This window comes from Borostomias antarcticus (genome assembly GCF_949987555.1).
Source record: "Borostomias antarcticus genome assembly, chromosome: 12".
Classification (NCBI taxonomy): Eukaryota; Metazoa; Chordata; class Actinopteri; order Stomiiformes; family Stomiidae; genus Borostomias; species Borostomias antarcticus.
This window is the reverse complement of record NC_140245.1, coordinates 19,778,070-19,801,100: the sequence shown is the minus strand read 5'-3', so window position 1 is coordinate 19,801,100 and position 23,031 is coordinate 19,778,070. Positions and strand designations below refer to the sequence as shown.

The 23,031-nt window shown below is 42.2% G+C and overlaps 1 protein-coding gene across 1 annotated transcript; it reads right to left on the bottom strand.

Moving 5' to 3' along the window:
* Positions 1-1,110: 1,110 nt before the first annotated feature.
* On the bottom strand, positions 1,111-21,172 carry mlpha (melanophilin a; the record flags this gene model as incomplete). The annotated part of the gene is made up of 14 exons (XM_084446474.1): positions 1,111-1,167; positions 1,290-1,355; positions 1,535-1,696; positions 1,935-2,105; positions 4,065-4,283; positions 4,734-4,814; positions 5,069-5,250; positions 5,686-5,785; positions 6,816-6,926; positions 12,317-12,375; positions 12,560-12,601; positions 13,213-13,325; positions 18,598-18,819; positions 21,063-21,172. 14 exons carry the CDS (start codon positions 21,170-21,172, stop codon positions 1,111-1,113), a joined length of 1,695 nt encoding a protein of 564 aa, XP_084302600.1.
* Positions 21,173-23,031: the final 1,859 nt, after the last annotated feature.

Sequence of the window (23,031 nt, the reverse complement as noted above, 5' to 3'; positions counted from 1 at the left end):
TATTTGTATTGTTGTGCTAAAACTCCCCCTAGTGTTGAAACAGCCCTATACAAAAATGTTATGTTGAGTGATATACATTGTTTTATGATTCAACTGTGATATCAAAGCATAATCGTTTAACATCCTTTGTGACCTAATTTAAATGTAAAAATGAAAATGGTCTGATCAGAAAACGCTCTTGTTTGGTTAAAATGCTTTGACAAACAAACAGGAAATTTAACAAGTCACTAGAGGGCAGCAAGTCCTAACCAATCAGAAGACGTGTACGAGTTGACCGTTATGCTTATTTGAGGAATAGAAAGCCTGGAGTTGACTATCTAAAACACAACCAGAGCCTGGAGTTGACTATCTAAAACACACTCAGAGCCTGGTCTGGGCAAGTGGAATCCCTTCCGGCAATTAAAACAAGGTTGTCTTCAAAATCCAAACACACTAAAAACTCAATTTGTTATATTTTATTGTAGCCTATACATAAGCACTGATAAACAGTGGAACACACAATCATTGCAGCTTTTGCAATAACTTGAGGTTTCCTCACTAGGCTACACTATGGACTTGGAAGCAAGCATAAAATCTGTTTAAAATATCTTCTTTATATATAAATTGAGAAATCTGTCACACGAGTTATCTTGACACTTTCCCTGAATTAGCATACAATTGCCAAGGCAATCTTTTTTTCTTTTTTTTTTTGCACAAATCTATTTTTGCCGCCATGTGGATCTCTCGGCCTAAAGCACAAAGAGCAAATTGTGCAAGTTTGAGGAGTTATTATCAAGAGACACATAACTTTATAAGGTAAGTGATTGTATATAATATGATATCCTATCCAAGTCAACTGTGTACTGTAGGTCAGATCTAAATATGACTGAAAGGTTGACGGCATAGGGTTGTGAGGGGCCAAGGACATCCAGTGGCTAAGTTAAACATTCAGAGTCACTAGACAAAATGGAGATACAGTCCTTCAGATGTTCATTGATTTCCGGCGAGATCCTGAAGCATTGCTGGTTTCTGTTGAACAGAAGATCAAAGATACTGTACAGTACATTACAGCTACATCATCCCTAGCTTATGGATAACATATATAGTACTGTAGATGAGGCATACTGAGTTTCAGGTCTTACTTGTGGGGTCCTGGGTAAATTGTTGTTTTTGCTGCATGCCTGCTCCCTGTATGAACAGTTGAGGACGGCTTAAAGAACCCACACACTTCACCACAATCCAGACAAGACAATAATGAACCTGAGGAGAAATGGCCAATGAAAAGAGATGCGTTTATGAGCTGCACTCACCTTTTTCTTGGACTTATCCACTCCTGTGACACTAAGGGCAGCAATCTTATTCTCAATATCAGATACCTGAGAGGACCAGAGAAAAGTAAGGAGTTAGCAATGTAAGAAAATATTTGAGATAATTTACCCTTTAAAGGGGGAAAAACATTATGAAACCCAACATAACTGACTACTGTATTGTTCTTCATCAGCTACTGATATTCTTAGATCGTAGCCATGTAGATCCCTATCGCTGGCTTGCCCACCTCACTCTCTGTGTTCTGAACTCTGGCAGTTGTAATGGCCAGTGCATCCTCAAGTTCAGAGAGCTCTGAGTCTGTGGCACCTCCAAAGCAGTTCTTAGTGCTCTGCTCTAGAAGCCTCAGCTTCTTCTCCAGGTCAAACGACTTCCCAAAGGTCAAGTAGACCTGCGGGGTCAATACCAAAGTCATAGACTTCAGACGAAGCAGATGGGAACAGAGCAGCAAATGACTTTACTGAAAATGTCTGAATTCTTGTGAGATGTTTTCAAACCATAATGGTCACTGAGTCCAATTCACAAGAGGGTGGGATTTTGGGAGTGGAATGTCCCTTTAAGAGAATGAACAGTTTCTTGCATGCTTTTATAAGGCAGGTGGGGGAGAGGAGTGCGGTTTTTAAGCTTACATTTTCCTCAAGTTGCCTGTAAGCCTCATCTGCTTGCTTTACATCAGTCCCAGCTAAGAGGGATCTGTCAACAGGCCTCGAGTAGCCGTATTCGGTCATTGCGCTTTCAGTGGCATTAATGGTTCTTAGAATCTCTGTGGTGATGTCACAGAGGGCTGCTGCCGTGGATCTCTGAAAGCCATGTAGAGGGACAGGAGTTAGTAACTAGACAAGACAGGAATTAGTAACTAGACCAGGGGTCGGCAACCTTTACAAAAAAGCCTCTATTTGGGCTAAAAATAAATACAAAGTCTGACTGGAGCCGTAACATATTTGAGCCTTTTAGGAAGGCAGTGTTTCCCCTACTGTATATATTTTTTGCTTGATGGTAGGGAGGGGAGGACACATTGAAGGAGGTGTGTGGGGGGGGGGGTCCTGAATGAAATGAAACACATTTCCTGTATTCTGGTGAATTGTTATGCACCAATCTGTGCTGGATTAGCTTGTCTGCTGCTATCTAGCTACAGTAGTTAGCTAACTTGAATGCCAACATGAAGAAATTAATTAGAAATAAATAGGCCTACTTCTTTAAAGCGGCTCAATGTAGGCTAGTTGTTTTTTTTTACCCTAAAATAACATCTTAAAAATCATTGTGATGGTACAGTACACTGCCTTGTAATAGGCAGAATGTTGCCTCTTTCGTTCCCACCCCTCCCCCCTAAATGCTTCTTGAAATAAATGCAATTAGTTTGGTATATCGGGCCGCTATTTTCGCGGAAAAAATCTCATAACACTTTACAGCATTATGTCACACACCAACGTCCCCTGGCTATTGCTATAATAATAATAATAATAATAATAATAATAATAATAATAGTGCACATTCTCAAATCACAGTACTACACACATCATGCTGGTGCCAAAAAAAACTGAAGAGGAACATCTCAGAAAAAGACAAGAAAAAGAGACCAAGCCAGAAACCAAACTAGAGTTAATATTCTACTGGCTTTTATTTGCTGGCAGGAGCTTTGCACAATGACAGGCTGCAAGACTGACGCAGACCTGACCTCTTTGCTGTTGAACTTGTACTGTAAGTACTGCACTACTGTTAGCTAGCTGGCTTGCTATATGTCTTATGTTGAAATTATGCTATGGCTATGTTCTCTAGCTAAGCTGCTGGTAGTGTAACCTTTTAGACTGATTGCTAGTGAGTTAGCGAGTGGACAAAGTGTAATGAAAGGCTACGAGACTGACTCCAACCTGGCCTTTTGTAACTTAGCTAGCCTAAAGTTAGCTGGCTAGTATCTCTAATGTTAGAATTGCATGATGTTTGGCTCTGTTAGCCGTGAATGTCTGAGGATGCATGCTAGTGACTACATCACGTGTGTTAGGCTGACGTTTGCTAGCTAGTGTAAGGCTAGTTGAGTTACAGTTGGCGATTTGACAGTGTTGACAGTTGTGAGATTTTGTGGTATTTTGTTAGTTTTGTTAGACAATTATCATTGCAGCAATAGTTGACTAGCCACACCACAGTATTTACAACAGTTGTGCAAAAGTGAAACCGTAGGGGGCACCAAAAATACCACATCCTCCATCGGGCTGCTCTAATGGTAGGCTAATACAGGGAGCCACTGGAGAGGGGCTTAAGAGCCATAGGTTGCAGACCCCTGAAATAGACTAACAATGAACTTATTTCATTATAGATATACTACTATAGTACTAAAATACTATCTTTTTAAAGGGAGATCTAGCCAAGAAGGCATACATTCAGACAGTCAACACTTATCTTTGCAAAGTATAAACAAGAACTAAAACTGATTGTATGCATCCAAGTTGATATTCAACATTTAGTGTAGTGAATTAAGGACTTGCCTACTCTTGATATGTGGAACCAAATTTGGTTATTAGTTTTGGGATAACCGTTTTAGGAATTATATAGAACCCTGCCACGAGGAACGTTCTCTTTCTGGTTGAACCGTGCATGGTTCTACAAAGAACCATTATAAAAAAGAACCCTCATTTGGTCCTAAACAGAACATTTTTTCCCTGAGAGTCTATTCCATAACCCTAGGGTAGAACACGTAGAACAGATGGACCACCAACATCATGTTTCAGAGATGCCAGGGAACAAAAGACCCCTGAAAACGCTACCTTCTGAGTGTCTGTGGGCATCTCATCGCTGGACGAGCTCAGCTCATGGTCTTTTGGGGGTGGCACTGAAGGGCCACTCCTAGTCTCCTTAGCCAAGGGGGGCTTCTTCCCCATCTCCTCATCCGTGGAGGAACCCTTGTCGCTGATGGTGCTTGCCAGTTCGTCCAGTTTCCTCCTCAACTTGGCCTCCTCCAGCTGAGCTGAAGCCTGAGTCTCCACCTGATAGAAATGGCTGTGTGAGTAGTGGGTGGAGCTCCAACATACTAAATATCTATCAAGATGTTTCAATAGAATTACAGTTGGGTTTTTTTTTCATGCAATTGTACTTGAGTGGCAGCCGGAATGGGTTCATTTCTAGCTTTGATTCTGGTCAATCCTATCCTAAGCCAAGTGACATGTCCTCTTCAAGTGACAGAAGTAGTGCTGAAGTTGACTTCTAACCAAGGTAGTCAAAATATCAAAGCAGACTACGGTCAACTAACAAAATGACTACTAATAAGCTACAGACAACAGGCTTGTTTCAATGGAGTGGCTGTGTTGGCATTTAATAGACATACAAACAAGTATAAGCCGATGGGCAGGTACAGCATCATTATATTGTTACGAGGACAGCCATAGCGCAAAAAACCCTGCTCATCCTCAATCACATTCTAAAGAGAATGGCTGTACCTCAGGGGAAGCAGTCATCTTCTCCTCCAGTCTGTTGAGGAGGCCCTCAATAGCCAACATCCGCTTGTTTAGCTCGTTGATCTACGTCACGGAAGTGAGACAGGCATCAAACACAATGAAGATGACTTATCAGCAGCTGCTATTGTCAGTTCAACACAAGGCTATAGTCTGCACTACAACGCACGACGATGTTGCTAGCTCTAAGATCTCCAAAAGAAAAATACATATCTATTTCCTATAAACAATATAGGACACACACTTCTCTCTGCTGTCTGTCTCTCTCTCTCTCTCTCTCTCTCTCTCTCTCTCTCATTCCCCCCCCCACACACACACACCGGTGGATTGGCTCCCAGGTTTTCTCTGCTGTGGCGCCGGCGGGGGGGCGGTTGGTATACGGTGTAGTGCTGGTACTCCTCTTCCTCTGACGTGTCCACGTACTGCTGACGAGCCATGGAGGAGCTGATCTTAGACAGGGAGCGGGCATGCACCATCCTGGCGTCTGCCAACTGACCTTCGTCTGCAAGGCAACGCTTCGGCTAAGGTGATTTGGGGTCAGCTGATGATGTCACAGTTGCTCATGATAAGAGACGCAAGTGTCGTGTTCTAATTCTTGCTTCAATGTTTTGCCGCAACATTGTTATTTAGTTACTTGGGAGACCATAAAGAGCTTTGTATTCTGTGTGCCTGAGAAAGGCATCAAGGAGTGTGTGTGTGTGTGTGTGTGTGTGTGTGCGTGTGTGTGTGTGTGTGTGTGTGTGTGTGTGTGCGCGCGCACATATGTGTTTATGTGTGGTGTGTAGTGTGTGTGTTCATGTGTGTGTGTGGTGTGTTTGTGTGCATAGTGTGTGTGTGTTCGTGTGTGTCATGTGGGTGTGCGTGCGTGTGTGTGCACGTGTGTGTGTCCATGTGTGTGTGTGTGTGCATGTGTGTATGTGAACAGTGAGTTCCTCACCCTGACGCATGTACTTGTCCAGACTCTTCCTGCGGTTGGTGCGCTGCAGGTACATGTCGTTGTGGTTCTCTGCCTCATTCCTGTATCCGCCTCGATCCATCTGGACACACACACAAGATTCACATTCACATTTATTATAGGCAGGTAGGTTTTCTTGCAAGAGCAAGGTTGTAGGTTCGGGTTCGCGTCCCGCCCTGGACAATCCCTTAACATGGGTCAAAGGAACGAGTGACACAACACAGCTTCCACTCTTCTGGGAAGGCTTTCTACAAGATTTTCCCACAACTGTTCCCAAAATTATAGAAAATTCTATAATTCCAACTTTGTGGGAACCGTTTGGGGAAGGCTCTTTTCTGTTCCAGCATGACTGTGCACAAAGCAAGGTCTATAAATGCATGGTTGGGTGAGGTTGGTGTTGAAGAACTTGACTGGCCCGCACACTGCGCACAGAGCCCTGACCTCAACCCCATCAAACACCTTTGGGATGAACTAGAACGGAGATTGTGAGCTAGGCCCTTTTGTTCAACATCAGTGTCTGACCTCACAAATGCTCTTCTGGATGAATGGGCAAGTATTCCCACAAGACACTCCAAAATCTTGTAGAAAGCCTTCCCAGAAGAGTGGAAGCTGTTATAGCTACAAAGGGGGGAACAACTCCATATTAATGCATATGAATTTAGAATGCAATGTCATAAAAGCTCCTGTAGGTGTAATGTGTAGGTGTCCCAATACATCCATATAGTGTATGTACAATACAACCAAGAGTCATGTGCAAGTAGTGCTGCAGAGTCAGATACAGAGTTAGAGACAGAGTCAGATATAGAGTCAGATATAGAGTCAGATATAGAGACAGAGTCAGATATAGAGACAAGAGACAGAGTCAGATATAGAGACAAGAGACAGAGTCAGATATAAAGACAAGAGTCAGATACAGAGACAAGAGTCAGATACAGAGACAAGAGTCAGAGACGGAGGTGGAGACGCAAACACCACATTTCCTTACAGCGCGACAGTTAGAACTTTGGTCCACCCTGAATCTTTACAGAACATACAGCAGAAACTCTAACAAGATGAGCTGTGGTCCTGTTTGTTAAGTGTCTCATGTGGTTTGGCCAAGTGTAGAGAAGGACGTTCCGACTGAACACCTGGAAAGACTGTCGTCGAGAGGTGGAGAGGGGGAAGTAGTCCTCCATATCCAAATCAAGAGGGTGGACGGAGAGCAACCGCCTGTTCTTACGAATCTGAAAAAGAATGAGAGAGGAGAGAGAGAGACAGGGAGATAGAGACAGAGAGAGACCGAGAGTGACAGAAGTAGAAAATAGAGGATGGAGAGAGAGAGAGAAGGAGATTGTGAGACGTTCAATGTAATTTTACTGCAAGGCCTCATGAATTTACGGAAGCGCATTTCGTTCACGCAAGAAAAAGAAAATAGATGCCTTATCTCCTAATTACGAGATCTGTATCTCCTAATTACGAGATAAGATCTCCTAATTATGAGAAAAGAACTCCTAATTACGACATAAGATCTCCTAATTACGAGATAAGATCTCCTAATTACGAGAAAAGATCTCCTAATTACGAGATCCTTATCTCCTAATTAAGAGATAAGATAGGAAAATGCGCCACATGCACTCCTGCTCAGTGATACCAGTGCACAGCTGCAGAGAAGCGACATTATCAGTTCAGCTTCCAAAGGTATGTTATGTCTTAAGCTATAAGCTATAAGTGTCATTCTGTAGTAGATAAGTTTATTGCTAAAGCTGTGCTTTTTGTTACCTTGCAAGATGCCTAACTGGAATGGTTAGTCTAAATGTAGTGCTGGAAAGTCCACGCACATCCACAAATTCCACAGGTGCAGGATACGAATACTGGCAATATTGAATAAAGATGAATACCCGCACGCTGCTTGTTTGCTCCCACAGTGATTTATTAAGCAAACACAACGTTTCGACCTGTCACACAATACTCACCTATTGGTTTTGAACTTAAGAAATCCATCAGGAAGCACTGGTACATAGTTGAGTCTGACCCAAAGCTTAAGCAGATTTTCAAAGAGCCCCCCTCTCTGGTCTATAAACGTCCTCCTATTTTAAGAGACAAATTGGTGAGGTCTCACACCCCCGAGAAAAGAGAGACTTTTCTTGACCACACACCAGAAGGGAACTACAAATGTGGCAACTGTGCCCAATGTGGTTACACCACTAAAACAAAGATCTACACACACCCCCATAGTGTAAAAGAACTCAAGGTTTGGGGGGTAATCACATGTAGTATATTTGATCAAGTGCCCCCTGTGGCTTGGGATACGTGGGGAAAACCACCAGACCCCTCCGGACTCGCATGAGTGAACACCGCAGCAAGATACAGCGATGAGCGAAGTCCGATAGCGGTTCATTTAAAAAAGGTAGGCCACAGTATCAGCAACTTTAGGTACATGGGTATAGAGAAGGTGGAAAGGCCCCCTAGAGGTGGTGACCATGATCGCCTGTTCCTGCAAAAAGAGACTTTTTATAATTACATGCTCAACACTATGTCCCCTATCAGACCATTTCTGTAGCCTAATGTTAACTCTGTATTATGTTGTATTAACCCCAATGTCTAGTCGATGCCTTATGATAGGTCCTATTGACTGGCCTACATTGATTATGCCTCAAAAAGTATTTTTATAGCACTCTGAACATGTGAACACTTTCTACATAAATATTGTTACACTGTTTATAATGTATGTCTATATGTTGAACAGACTATTGATATTGTTTGTAATACAGAGGAGCTCATTATTGTATCCTGAGTCAGTGTATAATTATTCAATTATGTAATTGACAATGGTCCGAGTGTGGACCTGCCCATGTATATATACCCCCACCCCTTCACGTGTTCTGGTGATACCTGACGAAGACCGCACAGGTCGAAACGTTGTGTTTGCTTAATAAATCACTGTGGGAGCAAACAAGCAGTGTGCGGATATTCCTCTTTATTCAATATTGTCAGTATTCGTATCCTGCACCTGTGGAATTTGTGGATGTGCAATAAAATTATCTACTACAGAATGACACTTATAGCTTAAGACATAACCACGGCTGGACTGGCCATGTGGCGTACCGGGCAAATGCCCGGTGGGCCGGACCTACTTGTGGGCCAATCTAAAATAAAAAATAAAAAAAAATATTTGGGGGCTAACGAACGGCCCATAGAGCAGGGACAGCGGCCCATTGGTCCATTTTCTATACTGACACTGGGCTGGCCCAATCATATGTAGGCCCCACCCCTCCCTCTGTTAGTTTCAGGTGTCATTTGCGTGGGCCGTTAGAGAGCCAAAAGTCAGTGGATGGAGAACGATGGATAAGGACAAGTATAGTAAACCAAAGCGCAAGGGGGGCGCAGAGAAATTACGAGCTAAAAAGATTAAAAGTCTTGAGGCGATGCTGCAACATGTGCAAAAATTACTGATATGTTTGCGCCAGGGGCTTCAACGTCTACAGCCTCAGCCGACGTTGTGCAGCAACACCATGTTGAACACGAACTTGAAGGAGAGGTGGCTGGTGGCCATGGTGGCCGAGAGCAGGACAGGGAAGCCGAGGAGGGACAGAGACAAGACAGGGCCGAGGAGGGACAGAGACATGACAGGGCCGAGGAGGGACAGAGACATGACAGGGCCGAGGAGGGACAGAGACATGACAGGACCGAGGAGGGACAGAGACATGACAGGGCCGAGGAGGGACAGAGACATGACAGGGCCGAGGAGGGACAGAGACATGACAGGGCCGAGGAGGGACAGAGACATGACAGGGCCGAGGAGGGACAGAGACATGACAGGGCCGAGGAAGGACAGAGACATGACAGGGCCGAGGAGGGACAGAGACATGACAGGGCCGAGGAAGGACAGAGTGAGCAGGAGGAGTGTGCAGTTGAAACGGTAAGGAAATATAGCTGAAAGCTAAAAAAGCTATAGCTAAATATGAATATGGGTGACGGATATCTGCTGGCTAGCGCCAGCTAGCATTAGCTAGGTACAGCTAGCTAGCATTATCTAGCTACCCACCTCCCTGCCAAGCAAGTCGGGTCGTAGCTAGCTACGTTTGAGCTAGCTAGCGTTAACACTGTTTGTCTAGGCCAGCCAGATAACGTCAGTACTAGAAGTGCTAACTTTAGCACGTTAGCTTGGCAATTAGCACTAGCGCTATTACGACGTTATCTATTCTGGCCTAGCCTAGCAGTGTTGCTGCTGCTGGGCTACTTAACGTTATATCTTCGAAGAAAAAGAGGAGCAGGCTAACGTTAGCTGTGTGTGGCCATGGTCCAAAATTAACCCTAGCCATTTACTAGCCAATGGCTGGCTGCTAAAAATCTATTGGTAATGGATAATTTACCAGCCAGTTGACTGGTAAGCCTAGCTCCTTTCAGGACTGTTACTAAGGGGCTAGGTTAAAAAAGTCATTCTCAACACTGAAATATATCAAAAGCAGACTGAGGAGCAGCTGTCTGCCAGCAAATTGGAAGCCTTCATGTTGATGGCTACTGAAAAAGACGTCCTTGTTGCTTTGGACACAGACACTGTCATTGACAAAGTGTCAGAGAAGAGTGAGCTACTGAGGAAACTTATAGTAAGTTGATATGAAATTGTTGTTATTATTATACAATTATTCATAATAATGTAGCAGCTTTTTAGACTGAAGATAGTGTGATCATGTGACTCATTATTACCCCCCCTCCCCTGTCTCTCAAAGGATGCCCGGCCCTAACTTGTGTGGTTCATTGTCCATTGTTGATGAGGGTATTCAGAGGGCCATGCAGCCTTTTCCACTAAGTAAGTATACAATACATGCAACTATGTTTTTATATTTTCTAGAATCTGTCATTTAATCATTTATAATTTAAAAATGATCATTGATCATGTCTCATCTCTCTCTCACCCCCCCCCTCTCTCTCTGTCAGGATATTATTGTTGAGGGTATCCAGAGGGTCATGCAGCCTTTTCCAGTAAAGATAAAGGTATTATGATCATGTAATTACCAGTACTGTGATCAACTCAATCAATTATAATGTCTCAGTCTCACCTTTCTCTCTGTCTCCCCTTTTCTCCCTCTCTCTCTATCAAAGGTTGCCCTCATTTGTTTGAAAAGAAGCACTTTGCTTTTAACTGGAGTGGACTTCACAGGCATCCTTTTTTATGTAAGTAGTGAGTTTACAATCTATGCAACTGCTTACATTTTCTAGAAGATATTGTTACTATCTGAATCTATAGTTTATCTCACTTATCGTGTCTCATCTCTCTTCCTCCCTCTTTCTCACTCAGGATGCCATTGTTGATGAGGGTATTCAGAGGTCCATGCAGCCTTTTTCCAGTAAGTAAGTATACAATTCATGCAACTCTGATCATCTGAATCTGTCATTTAATCATGTATGACTCATCATTGATCATGTCTCATCTCTCCCTCTCTCTCTCTCTCTCCCCCCCTCTCTCTCTCTCTTTCTCTCTCTCTCTCTCTCTCTCTCTCTCTCAGGAGATGCCATTATTGTTGAGGGTATCCAGAGGGCCATGCAGCCTTTATTACTAAGTATCAAATACATGCAACTATCTCTCTACATTGTTCTCAATTGAAGATACTGGACCAGTACTGTGATCATTTAACTCCATCAATTATCATTCTCACCTTTCTCTCTTTGTCTCTCCCTCTCACTCTTTTAAAGGTTGCCTTGTTTGAGGAGGAGATCTTTTCAGCCCAGTGGAGTTCACAGGCAACATTTTGAGTTACTTGTATACTTTGTACATATATTTCTATACTTACATTTGAATAATAATAATAATAATTTAATAAATAATTTGAAATTATACTTTGACTTCTATCAGAGCTTTTTCTTTGACAATTTCTTGTACTTCTACTGTAACTGTTACTTGAGTATTGAGATTGTGTACTCCACGGCCACGTCTGACCACCAGGGAGTCGAGAGTGAGTGAGTACACTCGTCCATTTGCACTGGTACACTTGTCCACGGAACTTACTCATCTTTGTAGTGGTTTGGGGAAATAGTACGGTGGTATTGCATATTTAAAGGGGCCGCAAGGATTTCGTACTGGTGGGTGGTGTCCGGCCGATTGGTGGGCCAGTCTGGGCCAAAAATGCCAGGGCCATTTTTTTGTCCCAGTCCAGCCCTGGACATAACTTATATTTGGAAGCTGAACAGACTGATAATGTCGCTTCTCTGCAGCTGTGCACTGGTATCACTGAGCAGGAGTGCATGTGGAGCCTTTTCCTATCTTATCTCATAATTAGGAGATAAAGATCTCGTAATTAGGAGATCTTATCTCGTAATTAGGAGATACAGATCTCGTAATTAGGAGATAAGCATCTATTTTCTTTTTCTTGCGTGAACGCAATGCGCTTCCGTATGAACTCAACAACAAAAACAACAATCATCTAGAAAATTATCCTTTTTGGAATACAGAATTGGTATTTTAAAAGGGTGGGTGGTGGAGCTGTTAGTTGATATTCTGACTGTTCTAGTTGCATGTAAGTGCATGCTGTCATAGACAGAGAGATATCAACTTGATCCCAGAGAGGAAATTGCCATGTGGGTCAAAGACAATAAAAGTGTTGATTGGTTTGAGCTGAAGGATTTCATACTGTACCATTCTGTATCTCTGAGCTTCCAGCTCTGCAGCCTCTTCCTCATAGCCATTATAGGAAGCTAAAAAGAAAAAACCTGCTTTACTCCAGTGCTCAGTATCCTGTTATACAGCTGCTGTGGCTCTATACAGTTACTGTATACTGTATATAGGCTATACTGTCCTGCAGCCTCACCATAACCATACTATTGTTTTTGCTGAGAAATGAGAAATGGCTAATCAACCAAAGTATACACATTTACTCACAGCGAATATCAGGCATGCTTTGTGCGTCATCTTCACGGCTCCCTGTGAAAACAAACATGTTTATGGGGACAACAACACGCTTTTAAGACAATCAGTCACGTTCACCCTCAACCCTCCTAATGAGGAGAAAAAGAGTTATCTAAACACGCGCGCACACACACACACACACACACACACACACATACTGTACATACATACACACACACACACACACACAAACACATACTGTACATACATACACATGAAAAATGTCCTTAGTTTTAGTCTTTTTCATTTCATACATAAGCCTAGTATTTTGGGTGGATATGAAATCTATCCTCCATTTTTTTTTAGCTGTGCCCCTGCGCAGAAGTAACCTGACATGCGCCAGATGGATTGTTTCACACGGAGTGAAACAACATGAGCTTGTGAGATCAGGATGGTCTCACGAGGCTAGCACAGAAGAAAAAAAAACTAAAACTAATACTGAAACTAATAAAAACTAAACTAAAACTAAGCATTTTCAAAAAATAAAAACTAAACTAAACCAGCAAACCTGCTTTAAAACTAATCAAAACTAAACTGAAATTGAAAACAAAAAGTTAAAACGATATAGAAATAAAAACTAATGAAAAAAGCAAAACTATTATAACCTTGTTGGACACCGAGCTGACCCTCTCTGTTGAGTCTCTTGTACAGTGACTTCATCACTTTAGCGCTGCCAAATCGCTTGAAGCGGGTGCGTACGTTGTCGTGGTACCATCCCGCTGTGCCCATCCTCAGGACCCTGCAGAAGGAGAACAAACTGGCTTTAAGTATGGACCCCAGGGTGCACAGTCAGCTATGTGCAGTACATGTTATAACACCATGGTGCACAGTAAGCTATGTGCAGTACATGTTATAACACCATGGTGCACAGTAAGCTATGTGCAGTACATGTTATAACACCATGGTGCACAGTCAGCTATGTGCAGTACATGTTATAACACCATGGTGCACAGTCAGTTATATGCAGTACATGTTATAACACCATATTGTAAACAGTACAGTAGATCTCTAGAGAAAGTCACAGTTGAACTTAATGACACCCTGCACTGCATGAAGCATTACATTACATTACATTACATTACATTACATTACATTACAGTCATTTAGCAGACGCTTTTATCCAAAGCAACTAACAATAATTGCATTTAATGTAGGAAGAGCCAATGTACTACTACTTGCCAGAACTCACAAGTGCATCTTCTCTCTTAAACAAGTGACTAAGAGCATAATCTAGTGCTGAAGGCAAAGTGCAAGAATAGCAATCTAAAGTACAGTGTGTCATGGAATTTAACACACAGTCTCAAGACTATTCAGATTCATGTTTTTTCTATTCATCAAGTCCCCTGAAAACCCCTAGGTTTCAATCTCCCTTTATGATTATAAACACCCAACCCTCCCTTTTGTAATTGTAAACAGACTCCTCTGCCTCGCTCTTCATCCATTCTTTGTTCAAGTCAGAAAGGCCACACCTTGTCCTTCCTGCCCTGACTCAGACCTTTGTCTATATTCAAAGTATATTCAAAGTGAGTTTTCATCCCCCGCCCACTGGGTGATATCCGACTCAGCCAATCAAATGACACCTACTACCTCGTTGGTTTGAAGCAATATAAGGAGCAGTTTGGCGATCTGACTTTCACTTCTTCTCTGATAGAATCACGCTGTGTTTTTACTATTGAAGTCCGTTTGCAACCGTATTGTTTCTTAATAAACCTGACTGAACATCTTTTTAAGCGAACCCAGGCTTTGGCAAATACTTTCTTTTTTAAGCAACTACAATTGGCGACTCGGGACGGGATCGACTGTGGTGAGGTTCGCCTGGAGTGGAACCGAGGGACGCAGACGTGCGGAAGCGGTAGCCGCTTTGGGAAGCTTCTCTCGTTGCGTCTATGCGCATTGCTTTTGGAGAAGCCCCGCCGTTGGTTTCACTCGGCTAAACTCACGGTACGTTGAAAAATCCTTTTTATGCTTGTTATTTGCCTTGGTTTCGGTTCAGCTTGTTGGTCTAGATTATTGAAAACAGAAAACCCCAGCGTGGGTATTTTAGTACTATAAGTAAGTAACTATCCAAGGAGATGTGAACAGCAATATAGATTTTATATCGTATTTGTCTTTTGACTTCGTCCTTGTTTCGTTACGAGAAAATAAGCTGTTCAAGTGAGAGTTTGGTCTCGTGAATCTTGTTCCCCTGTAGTTGATGTACAATGTTAGGTTGTTTATCGGTTACAGCTTAGAACGGGTTTTTTTTTAGTTAAATACGCCAAAGATTTGGCACAGAACAGGCTTTCCTTTTGGCCGGTCGCGGGAGAGTTTAAACCGCGAGCACGTTGAGAGAGTTTTTGCTCAACGGAGATATAGCTACAGGCGTGATTGAGAGTTTTGCAATCCGCATTTTCTGGTAGAGATTTGACCAGGGGACTGTACACTTCGGTAGGATCTAGACGGAAGGTCTAGCCTGGACCAAGTAAGGTGCGGTTCGAGTTTGAGTTTTTCGTGTGTTAAGTCGTCGGTTGGTTGTCTGTTGGTCGTTCTTTGTTCTGCGTTAAGTCGTATGTACGTCATTTTTGGTCGTCTTTTGGTCGGTCTTTGTTTTTGCGTCCCCGTGCGAGTTTGCTGTCTTCTTTCTTGTATGTGCACGGGATTGTCTGCTGTATTTACTGTTTGAACTTCAGCTCTGTCTTGTATTTGTTGTTTAAGCGCTATATATATTTTTTTTTTTCAGGTAACAGTACTGTTTATTTTTGCCGACACTGTTTTTTTTAAGGGCCGTAAATCGTAACTGCTAGTGAGTAGTCTGAGAGACGTTCATCTCCGTGTTACGAAGGAGTGTAGGAGAGTGTCTTTTGGTTTGTTTTTCCGTAAGCGATTTTGGTGCAAAATGGGTGCCGTTACTAGCTCGCCACTTGATATTCTCAAATTGTCTGGTCCGGCTAAAATTGTTGCGCTAAAATATTCTGCCAGTGCCTGTTGGCAGATTCAGCTATGGGCTAAACATAGCAGTTTTCCGTCTCCATCTGGTACTCTTAGCGTTAAAGCTTTGGCCAACATTAGGGTTCAACTGCAAGCATTTGAGAAGACAAAGTTGGGTAAGAAAAGTGGAAATGCTATCGATTGGGCAGCGTTTAAAATTTGGGAGTCAGTAGCGCGGGAAGGGTTTTTGAAGTCAGAGAAAAGATACAGTGAAACTATACAGCCAACGGCGTCTCCGCCGCTTCCCCCAGCGAATCACTCTGACCTAGACTTCTGTCCCTCGACTCGTTGCGCCGTGATCACACCTCCTAACAATGCCCCCGCCATTATTAGCCACGTCCCTTCTCTCTCTGCCGTATCCCCTCCCAGTATTGCCTCTGCACCTCACATGCAGGCGCCTCCGCAATACGAATTAAATGCGCCCCTTTCCCCCGACCGAAGCGTACCTCCAGGACCACCCTCTTCTCCCGTCCATTCTATAGCTCTGTCGACTAGATGTCACACAAAGCAAGAGCAGGACAGGAAGAAAGAATTGGCTAGAGCCATAGTTGAGGCTAAGTTAAATTTGGAACAACTACAAATAGCTAGTAATAGTCTGGAGGAACCGCAACTCCTAGCCCCAATGGTACGATGCCCGAACCCTAATCCCCGACCGTCTCAGATAGATGATGCAGATGGCCACGAGGCCTGGACCCCTGAAATCAGGGTGTACAGACCGTGGCGTTCAGACGAACTTCGTGATGTTGCTAAAACGTTGCCCGATCCAACCAAAGACATTGACGAGTTTGAAACTCTTTTTAACAGTTTAGTTCGTATGTATGAGCCTCACGCAGAGGAAATCGCCATGATCATGAGACAATGCCTTGGGCTAAAATGGGTGGATGTGAAACATCCGTTTGACATTACATTGCCTTTTTCTCATGCCGATTTCGCTGACCAAAATGCTGCGCTGTTGAACAGAATCAAAACTCGTTTCCCAAAGAAAATGGATTGGGACCGTATCACATACTGTAAACAACAAACCGATGAGCAGTTCGAGAAATTTTGGGAAAGACTGGAATCAGTCTTTGCGTCACACAGTGGCATTGACAAAGAGAATGCCGATTATAAGAAAATTCTAAAACAACAGTTGATGAATAACTCTCTCTCCTCTTTGTCTGACCAAGTTAGGATGTGTTGCCACACCTGGGAGTCAACTTCGCTCGAGGAAGTTGTTGACCATTTCCGGTATGCGGAGCGGCTTCGCGTTCACATTGAACAAAGGGAGGCGAAAGAACTTAAGTTAGGTACAGCGAAGTTACAAGCCGCTCAACTGGAACAGATAGAAAACCAGTCCGAGAGATCAGAGAGGGAACAACGACCACAGGGTCGTCACATGAACAGAAATAGCAGGCATAGTAACAGAATGGACTACAGGAGGAAACCGAGGGAGGGAAACGAAAACAGAGACAGAACTGACGCGTGTTTTCATTGTGGTAAAATTGGTCACTGGATAAAAGACTGTCACATTTACAACAGGAAAAAGGAGAGAAAGAATCCTGCAACCTGGGGTTCGGCGCCACCTGCTGGAATTTCCCTGAACAACCCACAGCAACAGTCATGACTAGGCCAGGAACAGACAGAGAGTTTTGCTGAGGGACCGTCAGATAGTACAGCTGTACAGGATATAAAGAAAGTTGTTCTCCAGAATAGGTTCGCATTAGATACAATCCTAGCCTCTCAAGGAGGTACATGTGCAATCGTAGGGAGTGAATGCTGTTCTTACATTTCTGACCCAAACGTCACACTAGCTGAATTTCATGAAGCAAACAAAAGAGGACTTGAGACCTTAAACCAATTACATACCTGGGATATTTGGGGACAGGTTGATAATGCATTTTCAGGTTTTGGAAATATTTTTAGGACTATTATTATTGTTCTTGTGTGAATTATTTTTGGGTTCATTATCATTTCAGTGATTATCAAATGTGCTACAAAGTGTTTAGTGGATATTCCAGCTCAAGCACTAATGGTCCAGACTTCAATACCTGGCGGAGAAGTAGATGACCCCTTTGAAAATTATCTCGACGAAATGCATAATATCTATCTACAGGATTTCTAATGTTTTGAAACATGAGCTGACCTTGTTTTCTGTCAAAATTCTGAAACAAGGAGTTTGGTGTGTGATTTGCATGTAGAAAGAAAATAATCTATTTTTGTTCTTGCTCCACCTAGCGGAGAGATTGCTTCCTTTCCACATGTATAGCATAGAGTTTTTGCAATTTTGTGTTTATAATTGATTTTTTTGATTTTTTTTGATTATGCTTATTTTATATCTGATGTATATATTTTGTGGCTGTTTTTCAGCCACAGATGAGGGAGTTGTCATGGAATTTAACACACAGTCTCAAGACTATTCAGATTCATGTTTTTTCTATTCATCAAGTCCCCTGAAAACCCCTAGGTTTCAATCTCCCTTTATGATTATAAACACCCAACCCTCCCTTTTGTAATTGTAAACAGACTCCTCTGCCTCGCTCTTCATCCCTTCTTTGTTCAAGTCAGAAAGGCCACACCTTGTCCTTCCTGCCCTGACTCAGACCTTTGTCTATATTCAAAGTATATTCAAAGTGAGTTTTCATCCCCCGCCCACTGGGTGATATCCGACTCAGCCAATCAAATGACACCTACTACCTCGTTGGTTTGAAGCAATATAAGGAGCAGTTTGGCGATCTGACTTTCACTTCTTCTCTGATAGAATCACGCTGTGTTTTTACTATTGAAGTCCGTTTGCAACCGTATTGTTTCTTAATAAACCTGACTGAACATCTTTTTAAGCGAACCCAGGCTTTGGCAAATACTTTCTTTTTTAAGCAACTACAAGTGCAATAAAATATCATACAATAAAATACAATAAGTGCTTAGGTGGGAGGATTGAAGAGTAACTAAGTCTGGCCCCGTGGAGTCACGTGATAGCCCTCTGTTCTAACCATTGGTACGCAAATCATTTCCGATGGAGCAGCAGTTGTGTCAGGCTCAGGGGTGTTTGGGGTGTTTGGGGTCACCTGGTCATCCGGCAGGGGTCGCACACCCATCCCATCTCCTTCTTGTTGTAGCGGCTGCAAGACTTGCAGGTGAAGAGCTTGCAGTCCAGACACTGGCGCTTGCTGTTCACCAGGAACTTGAAGGGCTGGAGGCAGCGGATGCAGTGGGAGTCGACCAGGGGCGTCTCCGACCCCAGCAGCTCCCGCTTACTGTCCTCCTTCTCTATCTTGGTCTTCAGATCGCTGAGGGCAGGAGAGGAGGAGCGGGGAGGGAGGAGGAGGGGGGAGGGAGGAGGAGGGTGGAGGAGAGGATGAGGAGAGGGCAGGAGAGGAGAAGAGGAGGGGAGGAGGAGGGGGGGGTAGGAGAGGGGAGAGGAGAATAGAGGGGAGGAGAGTTGAGGGGAGCAGAAGAGAGGGGAGGAGAGGAGGAGGGTGAAGGAGAGGAGGGGAGGAAAGGAGGAGGGGGAAGGAGAGGAGGATAACAGTGGTACAGTGGAGAGGTTCAGTTCCAGTTCATTTTTCACATTTCATGTGACCCTGAAAAAGCCAACTTGAGTTAATTGATTATGTATCATATGTATATTATTATATTGATTATGTATCATATGTATATTATTTTATTGATTATGTATCATATGTATATCATTATATTGATTATAATATCAGATACAGGCTCAGTAGACACAGCCTGGCTGTAGAAACAGGCCGACACAGACAGACCTGGTGACCCAGAGAGGAACGGCTGTGTTCACTTTGCTCACAGGCAGAGGTAGAGACAGAGAAACACTTCCTTCTGAATTGCACCAAATATAAACATGTGAGGGAAAAATATTTCCCCAAATTGGATGTATCAATCAATGTAACTTTGAAAAGCTTTGTCCTGACAAAATATTCCACTATATTCTTGGGGAAATAAGTGAGTGTGCCATACTAGCTGTGTTAATATAAGGTCCTGTGAAAACATGAGACAGGAGAACTGACCTATCATTTTCTCTTTCCCCCCTTTATGTAAATAATACATTTTTATTGTTTTAATTTCCCTGCCCTTATAGGCCTTACTGCAGATTTTATATTCTTTTTGTTAATTGTGTCTTTATTGACCTATTTTATGACCTATTGGTCTGTTAAATTGTTTTCTCGTGTCATTATTGAATTGTATTATCCTTGACGCTTTGGCAATATTGTTCACTCGACATTCATGCCAATAAAGCATATTTAATTGAATTGATTATGTATCATATGTATATTATTATATTGATTATGTATCATATGTATATCATTATATTGACTATGTATCATATGTATATTATTATATTGATTATGTATCATATGTATATCATTATAGTGATTATGTATCATATGTATATCATTATAGCGATTATTTCTAATAATGTATATGATTAAATTGATTATGTATCATATGTATATCATTATAGTGATTATGTATCATATGTATATTATTATATTGATTATGTATTATATGCATGTCATTATAGTGGGTCTATAAGTAAAGCTGTAGCCATATCTGTACATCCATTCCACATGCCAACCACTAGAAGACTGTGTTCTTGTCTGTTAAAAACCTCGCCTCCTGATGCACTTTGGAAGATGGGACAAAAACGATTTACAAAAGTAGAGGTCTGAAAGTGTTCTTCTGCAGACATGGGAGGATGAGGCAGTAGTTACATAGAGAGGTCTTTGTGTCTGGGAGAGAATAGCGCTCCTAGCTAGCTCCTAACTTGTTTTCTCCTGAACAGTGCTGTGGGGAGTGGGCCTTGTGACTTCTCCCTGATCGGCGTGATGAGATGACTCACAACGGCTGCTTTCACACTTACATTCCTGAGTGAACCACTCAGAAAGGACACACACACACACACACACACACACGTGGGTCAAGCTATCACCTAGTCATTACCCAGCAGACTAGTGAGGTCCTATGGAACTAAGGGCCATTAGCAACTGCTATAGAACAGGTAGTTCCTACTTAGTAATTTGATTGGAAAAGAGCAGGCCATAACAGCACTGGGACTTTTAACTATAGATGTATCACTCCACTGCACAGATGGTCTAATCGGTTTATATAAAAATTGTGATGACCTGTGCACTCTTGAGATATTACTGCTCCATATTAGAGATCCATTGTGTACTTATCTGTGCCATGAGCAATGAGCACTAATATCTTTTATGGGCATATATTACTGTACTATGTCCATAGAGATCTATGTCCATAGAGATCCATTGTGTAGGTTACTTAGCTGTGCTGTGCCATGAGCAATGAGCACTAATATCTCAAGAGTGCAAAGTCTGTCAAAATGTTTATATGGATCGTGGATCATATGCTAATTACCAAACTAGTCCTTCAAGTCATGTAAAATGTTCCACAGTTCTCAAGTTGATTCAGAATCCAAGAGTTTCCTTTTCATGCTCCTCTCAGATTTACTCATATGAACCATTTCCTTGTGAACATGATTTGAGAGGTGACCCACCCCAGTCGCTCCTCCTCTATCTTCCTCAGACTGAAGTCTCTCTGGATGACCTCCCACACATGTTTGGCCTCCTCATCCGTGAGTGGAGACAGGTCCAGTTTGTTGTCCATACTGGTGTCAAAAGAGGAAGTCACCCTCTTTGGCAGATTGGTGATGGCTCCTGCAAAATCAACACTGTCAGATTATTATTGATGGAAGTGGAGGTCTAAAGCCTTTCATGATCATGTTCAGGTTTACTTCCCTTACAAACATTAAAACAATGGTAGAATGTTTTCTTTCATTGATTTCCAGGAATGCAAAACTACCCTATACAGTAGCCTTTAATAGTCATGGTTACTCTTAATGCTAGCATAAGGATAGGCTGTGAAGTGAATTAAGAAGTGAATAAAGTAAAGAGTAAAGGAGGTGGGTGATAGATATTTTTCCTGGCTGACTAGGTTATCATTAATGTCCATAACCAAAACATATTAGCTAGAAATCTATAAATTAGTTCAAATTCAAATTGTGCTCAAATATGAAGACACAAGATCAATTCCATGGCCTACATTTTTGTTAAATGTTGTGAAAAGATGATGTGAGACAGTATTTTTGTCGTCAAAAGAAAATCTATGAAAAACAAATTCTGGACCAGATATATTATAAGTAAATATTTGTATATGGTAACATCATTTAAATGTGCTTACCTTTCACCGCTCTTTGCAGACAGCTGTGTGATTCCTGGGACTGGGAAATTTGCAAATGATCTGAAGTACGGTTATAAGCTAATCACATGCCTGGTTTACCAGGAAGAATGAACATCCCTTATCCCCTCCTACAAGTCAGTTAAATAGCCATGCAACACACACGCGCGCGCATACACACACACACACACACTTTCTCATCAGACATCCAAGAGTATGGCACACACAAAGAATGTCAGATTAATGTTACTTGTTACTTCAATGAGATCATTGCCTATCAATCATAGCCTATTAAAATGTGTTTTTATCCTAGCACAAGCTTATGTATCCACTAACAGTGTGTGGATGAGAAAACCACATATCCACAAGAGGAACAAAACCTTTAAATGATTTAGTCCAAATGTTTATTTTCCTCTCTTTTTAGGGTACCAGACCCATATTGCATAATGAGATCAGTCATGTACAGTGGAATCAAATCAATCAATCAATCAATTAATCAATCAATCAATAACCTTTATTTAAACTTGAAGGACACTGAGGCTGCCCTCATTTACAGTGATGATGAGTAAAGACCTAAAATAATAGAGATAAAGATAAAAACATAGATCAAGACAATGATGATCACTAAAAAGCACAACTTACAAATAGGATACACTAGATAAAATGAGGATAAAATAAATAAGAACTTCATAAGAAATTCAGCTAAAAACAATTACAGTGAAATTCAGAAGCTGGAGCTATATGAAGCTACACACACATGCTTTATGTTTACAGTAAAGTAGTGTTTTTATGTTTACAGTAGTGTTTTTCCAGGGCCATACAGTCTGGCCCTGGAATGCAAAGCCAGCTCCAGCTATTTTTAACGGTGGCAAGTCGCCACCCTCCAAAAAGCAGATCAACAAATGAAAGAAGCCTCTATTGGTGTGAGAGGCTAGTATAGGTGCCCTTAGCAGCACAGAGACAGCATTATATCCTAGCAGAGGGAAGACAGCTTGTAAACTAGCATGAAGTACTAAATAAGACACTCACTATCCATCTTATTAGCCCACTGCGGAAGAGTAACATATTAGGCCATGAGTCAAAGTCAACCCAAGGGGCTGCATTCCATTCTCAAATGAGGCAGAACACTTCCTACCCTCTCTGCATGTGACGGTCCTGCAGTTCTTAAACTGTTAGGTTGTGTGACATTATTAGGATGGAATAGGTCACACGTCGGTAACTGGGTCATTGGTTCCTTCTAATGTGTACTGAGTTTATGAGTATGTGAGTCGGTAAATGTATGCATTTGT